The sequence below is a fragment of the Mesitornis unicolor genome, unplaced genomic scaffold (assembly GCF_000695765.1).
Source record: "Mesitornis unicolor isolate BGI_N332 unplaced genomic scaffold, ASM69576v1 scaffold30077, whole genome shotgun sequence".
In the NCBI taxonomy this organism is placed as follows: domain Eukaryota; kingdom Metazoa; phylum Chordata; class Aves; order Mesitornithiformes; family Mesitornithidae; genus Mesitornis; species Mesitornis unicolor.
Window position 1 is genome coordinate 53,766 of NW_010194858.1, and position 11,721 is coordinate 65,486.

The following is an 11,721-nucleotide window of genomic DNA, read 5'->3' on the forward strand; positions in this document are numbered from 1 at the left end:
TTCCTTTCACTATAGAAAATACGACGTTCAAATGGGACAAAAAGGCTGTTCTACCAAGACAAGATTTGTCTCTTCCGGATGCTGTTAAATGACACAGAGAAGACTCTGAAACAGACAGCAGCAAACATAATCCCCTTTTTTTCTTCAAATCTCAGGCTCAAATCAGCACTTCCTATTAAAAAATAAAAGAAGCATTCCCACTGCAGGAATTAAACCTATTTCATGTGAGGACAGATGATCTGCATGGTCTTTTATAGGCCTTATCTAATTTATCTTCTTCAAATTTACTGAAATACACACACTCCCCATCAGTATCACTGCCAGCCTCTGGAAGGCTCAGTAAGCTCCCAGATGTTCTGAAGGCGTCTTTTTCAGACAGCACAATCTATGAAATATGACTCCCTACACCCATGCTTACTGCAAGCCCCCATCCCATCCCATCCCATCCCATCCCATCCCATCCCATCCCATTCCATGTGTTTGCTGTGTGCGAGCAAGGAGCCAGACCCGCACACGAAGAACGTCGTTGCCCCATAAGGCAGTGGGATGAGGGAATTGCTCTTGTCCAGCTTTACTGCTTTTAGACAGAGGCCACGTAAAACTTGGTTTATTTTAATTCATGTCTTCTCTGTTTTAGTTTTGGGCCATAAAACAGTGCAAAGCATGGCAGAAGAACAATACATAATCTATAGTTTGGAAAAGGCCTTACTTCAAACAGGTTCACATGGGAATCCTTGAGGATGGATCTTCTTTAGCTATAAACTACTTCTTCTTTAGCTGTAAACTACTTCTGCAGACAAAAATTAAGCAGCTGATTTTAAAAGAGACTTCTCACATAAGGAATAGCTCAAGCAGTATTGACATAAGCTTCAGGATTAATCCTCCTGGAGACTCGTTCTAGACTTTTACTATTCAAAACAACCCTTGGGACTTCTGCACAGCCTGAGCACGTGGAAGTGCTCATTGACACAAAGAGCTCAAAGTGCAAACACACTGCACCAGCAAGGGCAGCATCTCCTCCAACTTACGACTGTAACTCTCCATCGACAAATCAACAACTTGCTGCTCAATGGGCCTGGAGACGTTCCTCCTCTCTGCCCTCACCCTGGCCTCCCTCCCCTCGCTTCACCTGCTTTTGCCTTCTTGGAGAAACACTCAGTAGGGTCAACACGCAAGAACTGCTGCTTCAGTAGGTGCCAACCCGGGTTTTGGACAAGCTCAAGACAAAGAGGCAAAACAGCTGAAGCAATGGGCAGACTGCCAAAGATATTCAAATGCCTGAGGGCCCAGACAAGCTCACCAGGGTAAGCACAAAAGCACCTAAGCATTTCAGCCCCATGGGCTACCTCAGCAGCACTGTGAAACCTGATGTAAGGACAACTGGGTTTCCTCACCTGTACCTGGCTGACAGAGTTTTTAAGGCTGACTTTAACCAAAGGTGAGTATCTTACCTGGAAGACTGGAGTTGAGACTTTCAGCTCCAACTTTCTGGCAGCTGTAACTCACCTCTCTCTCCTCAGCCTTCAGCACTCACCAGGAGAGCAAGACTTTTGCCACACTGGATTTCAGCCACTGCTACTGACCGCTGCCCCAGTTGGCTCCTCCCTAGCTACAAAGAAGCAAACAGAAACACAACCTCTCTCTCCCTAGAGCTGAGAGCCTAAAGCAGCGTGTGTGGGGATTTCAGCCTGGTGGATCTACAATTTGGAAGGTAAATTCTCCATTTCAGAGCTATCTGAAGATGCCAAGATCTTCCCAGATGTTTACCCAACCATGGAACTAGAGAAGTAGTGAGAAACCTGAACAGAGGTCCTTTGCAGAGGTCCTTTGCTGCAGAGGTCCTTTGCCCTGCAAGTGTTTTCATGCCAGTATTTTCCCAGTTGAGTCTCCAAATTTAAGCTTGCTTCAGTAAGGGAGCAGGCTGTTTCAGTGAGATACTTCATATTCGCATGTCCTTATGCGCTTGCAAAGCAGCTGAAACACCTCCCAGCATCTGGGAGAAGCAAGTTAAGAAAATTTAAAAAAAAAAAAAGATTCCTATAAAGCAAACAACACCCACTCAGCCTGGAAGAGCGCCTACAGCTAAGCTCATGTTAAGCAACCATTTGCTAAGTTTCTCTGACTAAAGGAAAAGATGGTACTTTGCTTCCTGGGAAGAAAAAAAAAGTGTTTTGGGCATTTTGAAAGGCTCCCTAAGCTTGCAGGTGTTCTGGGGATGTCTTGGCTCCAGCACCGCAGTGAATATCCTACGCTCACTCTTCCCTCGTTGCTCAAGTGCCAGAATAAAGCCTAAAATGGAGAAGGGAGATCATGTCATAGGTGGAGACCCCGGGAGAAGAGGTGGATGCCACGAGGATGCTACAGAGGTGCTCTCCCAGCGATGTCCATTTGGACGCTGACATGGGAGGCAAAGCAGAAATCTCTGTACTGCAAAGGCACCCCAGAAATAACGTGGCTTGTCAAAGAAATGGAGAGTTTATCTCGGCACAGCAGCCAATGCCCCCCAGCAAAGGGGAGCTGTATGCCAGTTCTGAAGGGAGGTGCATTACAGCGGTGCCTTGTGTTGAGACTGGAGTGACATTTTCCTCCGATCAAAGGGAAAGGAGCTAAGACCAATATTTTCACTGTGGCTAATCCATCACTGGCAGATTGATCTTACTCAGGACCTGTTCAGAGCAGTTTCATTACTGCCTGAAAACCTTTTAATTTCTTTAAGTGCAGCTATTTAAAGTGCCATCCCTTGCACTGGCATATCTGGGCTTTGTTGGTGGGGTTTCTTTACCCCCATCAGCAAGACCCCTCTCATCTTCAACTCCTCCATGGCAGGCACTACATTTACCTGCATGTTATTTCAGGAAGATTCCCAAGGCAGCCTGAATAGGGTTCAGTTGCCTAAATACGGGTTTCTAGCAGCAGTTTAGGTGCCAGACTCCCAGCTGCTATGACAGAAGGCTCTGCGTCTCCTCTGTGCCCCCAGCACATACGGACGTGTCTGATCACTGGGGACAGCTGATGGGGCACAAGAGCCTGACAGCCAGGCACCTGGCCTGCTCCCTCTGTGTCCTCCACAGCCCAGGAAGGCAGCACTCATCATCTATCGCTCCTTCCTGAAGCATCTCTTCCATGTATAAAATATCCCACGTGCACTCATCTGAGGTCTGGGAATGTCTTCTGGCAGCCCCAAGTCTGTCACCCACGTAAATTGCCATAAAATATGATCAAAATCGATACTGAAGATCATGATCTGCAACTTAAGTACTTGCAAAAAAAAAAAAAGCCATTTTGAAATACATAAACACTTGAATCCTAAAGAACAAATTGTGTACAAAAATATAACGGAAAAGGGCAGGATGAGGAAGCAAGCTTTGGTGAATATTTCCCTGTGATTGCTGTTGAAGTCTCTGCTGCGGAGGCAGGCATCTCCAGCAAACAAGCTGTCAAGCAGGCTTCAGTCAATCAGCTCCATAAAGAGAAGAGGATTGCAGGCTAGAGCTAGCTGCAAATGCCATCTCTGAGCATTTATATCCTTTGCTGTGTTAACCCTCAGTCAGACTGGAATTTTCCAGTGCAATCAATCGTGTGCTTGGTTTCAGGTGCCTTTTTGAGATGCTTCAAAACTAAATTTTCCCCAGACCCTTAAAATAAAGCTTCAGGAAAACAAAATAAGATCTTTGTGAAGTCTCAAGGCAGATATTGAAAGGGCAGGCACGTGGAGTCACCGAATCATTTTTAAAGCCTCTGCTGATATCCTCCCTTGGACTCTTGACATAGGCATTTACTGCTTCTAGCAAGGGAAAAATGCAAACGAAACCACAGAATATTGTCTAGGAAGAATACTGTAGGAGAGCAGTACGGTTGATGTGCTGTCTGCTGCATTTCTGGCTGATGAGTCTGACAGATTCACCTGCTTACAAAATCCAGACCACGCTGTCTCACCTGTAAACAGTTTTGAAGCCATCGGGTAGCACAGTGAAAAGGGAAGGGTCCCTCACCACACATTATTGTCTTTAAAGCATTAAAAACCAAATTTAAATTCATGTCAAGTATTCATACATAAGAACTAAACCCTTTACAGCCTTAACAAATAAAACAAGGAAAACAGAAGAACATTTATGTTAAATTTTTACGACTAGTGCAAAGCATTAGGTTTATGCTACTCCCATTTCTGAACTCTCCATTTCCCTTTCACCCAGCCCTTTATTTACCTTGAATCCCCAAAGGACTAACATTGCCTCTCACTGCTGGCACATGATGGTACCGGTGTGGCCTTGAACTCCTGTACATCCAGTGGTACCTGCCAATTTCCATTTCTGGTCTGGTGATCACTGCCAATTTTAGGTGGTAAAAAGTCAGTGTCACCAGCAAGTTTTAGTTCAGTACTTTCAGTCATTTAACTTTATTAAAATAAGAGCCCGGAAAAACACGCTGTAGTTTCAGAAGTGAAACAACATTAACTTTACCAAAAGCAAGGGAGGGGCTGGGAGGGACATCGACAGGGATATGCTCACACATGTGTTAAGAAAGGCTGAAAAGCTAAAGCTCCACCTAGGATTTAAATTAAACACATAAGGAAGGACTCCCTATTCCTTCCTCCCCACCCACTCTCACATCTCCCTCCCTTTGTCCATGGCAAAGAGTTTTCCAAAAGTAAAGAAAGACAAAGTAACGGAAAAACATGTTACCTGTTTTGGTTTTCTAAAAAATATTCTAAATTTGTCAAAAAAAGTGGTTATTGACATGTGTAGAGGCAGAGCAAACACCAAGTTTGCTCTGTTGCTTTCTCGCATGAAAAAAAACCAAGCTGCAGGCTTTGTTTCACGTAGGCTCTGCTCACGTCCAAAAATCTGGACCAAGTATGTTAAAATCGACTTGTTCCAGGTTTGCAGTGAAGGAGAGAAGTTATGCTTCTCCTCACCTTTTCAGAGGGCAGATGAAGCTCAGTAATGAGATCTCATGTGCAGTAACACACCTGCCCCACTCACACACTCATCAGCATGGGTCTGTGAAAGAGGCCACTGGCGAAACACCACCAAACTGCTTCTGAACCTACCTGTGCCCCCTCGGCACCGCTACGGCTTTGGTAAGGCTGCCAGGGTGAGACAGGCCGAGCTTTATTTGAAATGCACCAGAGTCTCACTCTGCCGGGGCTAAATGAGAAAGTAACCATCATCTTCGGCAAAAATAAATCCCATTCAGCAGCGTTAGGGCGTATTGAGAAAGGGAAGGTTTCAAGGCTGTAAATCCATCTACTAGACCAGAGACAAATTCTGGGGGTCAGGAGGAGTAGGAATGCCATACATTTCTGGCCTGTGAGGGGCTACAAAGGTCCTGGACCTGGTCCCTCTCTCGTGTGGTTTTGCTGCTGGTGCAAGGAGGAGTTTGGCTCAGCTAGGTTTGCATATGTCAAGAAGAGAAAAAACCCTTGGCCTTGAATCCGAATGTTGGATCTCAAGATTTGAAACAGGAATTTGTTCATCTCCTACATGGGGAAATGACCTCCTATACTAAGGTCGTCTTTTGGGTTTGGGGTACAAACTTGGCTCTCTAAAGGATATTTTGTGGCTTGGTATTTCTCCCCTCTCTACCAGCAAGCTGGTATGAGGTAGTATATTTATGTTCCACATCTAACGAGCACAACCAAATTCAAAATGTGTCGAAAAGATTGTTCCAAAATGTCTGTGTGCGCTCAGGATGATATCATCTCCTTCTGCTAACACAGGAACAATCCTGTTTCTGAGATCACAAGGAACGCCACCATAATTGAATTGGATACAAAATGGAAAATAACAGAAGTCCTTCCTAGTACTGCATACTGTCTCCTCCCTCCCTCCCAAATATCTGCTTCTGGCTTTTTTGAAGCTACTTGCTGGACATTGGTAACAGATTCAGATTTTAAAATAAAGAAATTTAACAAAATGAGCTGCAAAGACTTCTGGGAAGGAAAAAAAAATCTTCATTCGCATTGCAGCAGCATCTGGACCAAATCCTTGGCACCAAAAGGATTTTATCCGACCACGCCAGACCCCACAACTGGAGATTTCTCCTGGAGTGGCTACAAAACCCCCTCGCTGAGGGCAGCAGAACAGCAGCTGCCCTTCTCCCTTAGCCTGGGGGGGACACTGGTGAAGTCACCACTGTCTGCTGTGGGACAAACATCAAACCCTGAGATGTGGAGATAGCACGCAAGCTTGGAAGCATCATTTCTGTAAGTGAAAATGTTCTATGAAGTTGGGGCTTTTTTTCAGTTTCTGAGTTTGCGATAACAGGGCTTCTTTCATTAGGAACCCGTTCACACTCCATGAGGAACCTCAGTTTTTCCACTGCTCTGCAAAGAGCCACTTAGCCACGGCTCTGCACGCCTGGCACGACCTCTGAAGATGAAGAGTATCTTTTTGGGGACTTCACTGGGACCCACCCAGGCCCACGCGTGCAAATCGCCACCAGGGCAAAAGCCCCACAAGCTGCAGTGGCACAACAACCAATGCACACAGCATGTATGAATTGAAGTTTAACACTGTACCCAAAATAGTTAGGAAAGAAAAATTGTTTAAATTACTTCTTATCTTCTGCTTTTTGAGGAACTAACTACACAAACTGCCTTCCCAGGCCTAGGTTGCAATACTCTCCATGCACAGCCAAGCTCATACAGCTCGAGGCCTCCTTGCACCAGGTTGTACTCGATCTTGCACAGACGCAGCAGCTACAGGACTGGCGCTGTTTTCATGTCCCACTGACGGCGACTGCAGTGTTCGATATTCATTGGGATAAATCACCTTGCACGCCCATAATAAAATCCCCAGCGCCCCACATCCTCACACTCGCTGCATTTCGTGTATGGTTTGAGACGAAACAAACAGTTGGGATGTTCACCCATCGCAGCTGATGAAGCAGGGGCTGTCATTTGGTTGTTTATCATCTGGTGATGAATACTGCATGAGGTGCAAGGCTGGGCAAAAAATGGGGAAAGGTCAGAGTAACTGAAGGGGGTTCCCTCCATCTCTCTTTTCTCCCCTCTTCAGCCCCTTTGCTCCCACTGCAGAGTCCATTGTGCACGCTCAGCGCCATCTGGGGTATTTTTCCCCCCGTTGCCATACCCTGTGGCACATATGTCAAGGTTTTCTGCTTTCGTCAGGTCATTTGGACCAATACAAGTGCGTTCTCTGAGTGTTTTTCAACCCCCTCTTATTTAAAAACCAAATCCTATTCATTAAAACCTAAATCACTAAGCCTGCCAAATTATTATCCCCAGAATATCGCGTGTCCCAGATTCTCCCTGGGCTGGACCTCTCTTCCTACAGTCATATTCTTCAGGGACTTAGAGCAGTTGTTGTTTTCAGGGGATCTGAAACACCAATAAACTGCTTGAAACGGGAAGAAATATGTTTGGGGTTATTTTTAGCAAAAATTTTAGCATACTAAAAATCTTCAAACGGCCCGACAGCTCTGAAGTCATCGTGTCAGCCTAACATGAAGGGAGTATGTTTCAAAATTTTGCCTAATAACCATAACACGCATATAAAAAAGGCAATCTCTTCAATTTGCTGTAATGCAAAATACGTCTGTGATGCACAAAAGTGTCATAAGCTCACTGCATATACAGAACTTCGCTAAAAGTGAAATAAATTGCACATTAATTCATTCCTTTCTCACGTCACACTTCAGCAGCTCTATTTACACTACTGGACACAGTTGTGCTTGAGAGACGTATCCTCTATCTTTTACTAGCGTATGTTTGCCTGTTTAGAGTTTAAAACCGGAAAGATGGCTTCATAGACGATGAAAATAATAAAGCTCCCAGCCATTCCTGAGCACGAGGTCGTCTTTCATCGAGAGCACATTAGTCAGGAAGAGCCAATTAAAAGGAACCTCGGGTCCAGCTGCTCAGGCTGGTTTTCATTATTCCTCGGCACAGCATACGCAATTTGAACACCATATGCATTTGTATAAGGAAACGACATTGTAGGGTAATGGCTTTCCTCCATCCTCCCATGTGTAATCGGCGAATTCACCGTGGTCATCCACTGTTGGGTTTTTGGTTTCTGTGTTTGTTTTTTATAATTTCGCAACATGGGAGCATTTCTCCTAGTTAAATGAAAAGGGAAACTTCTTGTCCCTGTTAATGTGTATCAGGATCTATATCCTTCACTGCTGATGCAAAACGGCATTTCGTTTTTCTTGTTTATTCCACCTCAGTAAATCTGCCTGCCCAGTCCTCACGTTTTGATTTAATTTAATGCCTGCAAGATAAACCCTGTCATTTGTAATAATTTGTAAACCTTCATCTTTAAAATGCATCCAATCTGTCCTGCAGCCCTGTAAAGTATCTGTTAAACATTTTGCTTCGGCTTGCTCATGGTGTTCTCCTCTGATAAGGGCTGCCGATACACAATATAAAGCTGACTTATTTCTTATCTCCATCAACACGGGTGTTGTTCCATTTCCAATTAAAAAAACTGGGGCAGCAGCCACTCATCTGGATGCACAGAAACAAATGTCTGATAAACACTGAATCCATCAGCTGGGCAGTATCACTTCCTGAATCAGGCAGGGGATTCACAAAAACCACCACGAAAATAGAAAACTGGAATTCATACACAATCTAGCGAACTTTATGAATCTAAATGAGATCAACCATTTTCAATTACCAATCAGTAAATATTCATAAAGTGCACCAGCTTGTGCAAATCGCCTAAACTACGTTGCAATCCAAAATAGCTGGCCAGCCGCCTTTTCCTACAGGGATGGGGAACACAAACCAGTACCTATGTGGCACCACCGTTCAGATCTGACCATCTCAGGTGCTCGAACTGGAAATAGCTCTCAATGCTCATCCCAAGCGCCCGGGCAGGGCTGCTTTCCAGCATTCTCCTCCAGAGTACAGGGAGCCCTGTATATGGACAGCACATAGCCCCAGCACAACTTCCTCTAAGTATCTTTTCTACACAATTACAGTACATCACTGAGGAGGTCCTCGCATTAAAAAACACGACCTGGAAACCTGCAGTTTCAAATTCTGGTAAAGGAAAACCAAAACCTCTTAGCTGAAAAGTACAATTTGCTAATAGGTAAATGCAGACGCTTTACCCTGGACTTGGCAGTGCAAAGCATACTGTGTTTGAACTGCAACACCCAAAGCAAAATGCTCAGGACCCTCTGCAGCTCAGTATTAGCAATCAAGACATCCCCCCCAAGCCCCCTCTGACGCTGGTTTATCTCTTTGGACTTGGCAATTCATTTCTGGAAGGAAGAGTTAAAAGACTCTGCGATAGAGCTTGAATTGCTCCAGGCTCTGGCGGCTGCCTCAGATGCAGGGCACCTCACAGGGGACAGCCATTGCACCAGGTCCCGGTGGGGTCTCGGGAGAAGAAGCGAGATTTGCAAGCACATGAGGCACAGCAGGCAGGAGATCCAGTAAATGGACGCATTTTTGAAGGGGTCAGCTTCTGTTCTACACCCCAAAGTGAAGCAGCAGCATTTTCTAGGAAGTTTCTTCACACAGAGGAAAAGCTCATTCTTTCTCATGAGAGCTGCTGGTGAAAGAGCCCTTTTTTGCCATTTCAGAGATACCTGATGCCTGCTGAGCCCATCTAAAAACCTGACTGGGCTACACGCTCTATTTGGGGGAAATCTGCCCCCCAAACCCAAATATAACTCCTAAATCACTGCTTCATGGCAGTAACTTTGCAGGGGATCTGGGCTATTTATTTTGGTATTGAAACTATGAGCAGGACTGTTTCAGCTTTCTGCATTTTAATTCCCTGTGAAACATATCGGGAATTTAAGTGAACAGACATAAAGAGCATAATGTGAGAGACCATGTGTTACTTTCAGAAATTAGGGAACTGGCAAGAACAAAGCCTTTAATTGTTAGAGACATATGTCTACAGAACAGATCTAAAGTATAAAATTACCACAGAAAAAGTAGGAAATGGTAGTAAAACTAAGATAGGAAGTTCCCCTGCTTGCATCCTATGAAAGCAACAGATCAACCACCTTGACTTGGTAACAGATTTACTGTTCTACATGTTGTGCTTTCATCCTTGCCAAAATAAAAGGGAAACCATAAACTCGTCATAAACAGACTCAGCAACACATTTCCTTTCGCACAGCTGCTAATGCACACAGACAACTTTCTTTGGTGTTTACTGAACGCAAGTTCTATCCGTTTAAGAGAAACTCATCAATCAGAAGCAAAAATTGCTGTGATTTTTGAAGAATGATTTATGAGTTCAAGCCGGTTTTACAGCCAAGGTATTTAGGACGTTTTGTACATTAATTACTCAGAATCTGCCGTGAGGTGGGTTATTGTCCACATACACTAATGGCTTTCAGGCTTTAATCTCTCATCAGTGGACCTCCTTTTGTGAAATCCCTAAAGGATTATGTAGTACTATGTCTAATCACTTGACAAATTTCATTTACTTGAAACTGAAGCTAGGTTTGAGTTATACAAAGACCGTAGGAGGAATCAGATTCAAAGTAGGAAAACAAAATGTGGTACTGGACAGTACCAAAATTTATCATTACATTCACATCCAAACTGTTCAACACTAAATTAAACAACCCTATTTGGGGAAATGTCTAGTTGTGTATCAGTTGTATATGCCTGTAAGATACTCAGACTGCTTTAACAGATACACAACAGGTTTGAAAGTATATTATGACGCATGTAAAAAAAGCTGTGGACATTCTCATAATTTTGTTACTGCTGCGTCTTGGACAAAAAAATATTGCTACGGTTTGTACAGCAGTCTGCAACACTGAAGAGGGACATTGATTTGGCACAAGTTACATGATGCAAAATCAAAACCTAGTCCTTTGCTAGTTGAATTTACCCTCTGAAGTTCAACACTTCAGACCAAATAAATCACCTGTAAGGCTGAGGTGGATGAAGCACCTCTCCTCCTGCACCGCAGAACCGCTACCCTGGAATTGTTCTCTCCATTAAGCAGCAATGCCCGGTGATTAACGCATCCTGAAACCTAATGGTGTGAAACTCACTGCATCATTCCCCGTTATCATAGTACAGGCAGATCTCCACAGAAACAAAATTTCCCAGACAACACCACGGAAAAGGAATTTAAAATTAGAGCAGCATTTGTCACCAAGCTAACAACACAAAGGTTGTGTGATACGACAATTTATTGTATGTTTTAATAACCTAGGTCTCCCACACTGCTTTGCAAAGCCTCGCTGCACGGCTAGTCTCAACGAAGACACCAGATTACGGCTCTGAAAACAACATGCAGACACACAGGCACACGCTACCTCTGGAAACCAAATCCACCAAAACCTGTCAAAGACCCGGCAACAAGAAGACATCGTTTCTGGTAGGGTTAGGACAGATTCAGAGCGAATACAGACGCAGACAGAGAGATTGCTGCTCTATTAATGTGTTGTCAAGCCATGCAGGAAAGGACGGCTGAGAGCCCGAAGATGCAGTAACGATTGTTTAAGAGCTATTCGAAAAAGTGACAAAACTGGCCTAAACCTCTTAAAGCCCCCTGAATGAAAAGCTTTAAACAGGCTATTGTTAGACCCCTGGGTACCTTTTTTCTCTTGGCTTTGTTCTGCATTTTCCTCCGCTGCAGTTTCCATGGCTGGCTTCATACCATCCACCAAAAATGCCGCCCCCCCCTCCCCCCCCGGCAAGCACTTTTTCTCTTCGCCTCCTTTCTCACTCCCTTCCGTCTCCTATTTACGGCGGCAGTGATTGAGCGG

The 11,721-nt window shown here is 44.4% G+C and overlaps 1 protein-coding gene across 2 annotated transcripts in view; it reads right to left on the reverse strand.

The window, feature by feature from the left end:
- GPM6B (glycoprotein M6B) overlaps nucleotides 1–11,610 on the reverse strand; it is a 30,229-nt gene extending 18,619 nt beyond the window's left edge. For both annotated transcript variants that reach the window (XM_010187945.1, XM_010187946.1), the window contains exons 1-2: nucleotides 11,550–11,610; nucleotides 4,206–4,325 (exon numbers count right to left, since the gene is read on the reverse strand). In XM_010187945.1, coding sequence (XP_010186247.1) covers nucleotides 4,206–4,325; nucleotides 11,550–11,610 — 181 coding nt within the window. The remainder of the gene's footprint in view (nucleotides 1–4,205; nucleotides 4,326–11,549) is intronic.
- Between the last annotated feature and the right edge of the window lie 111 nt (nucleotides 11,611–11,721).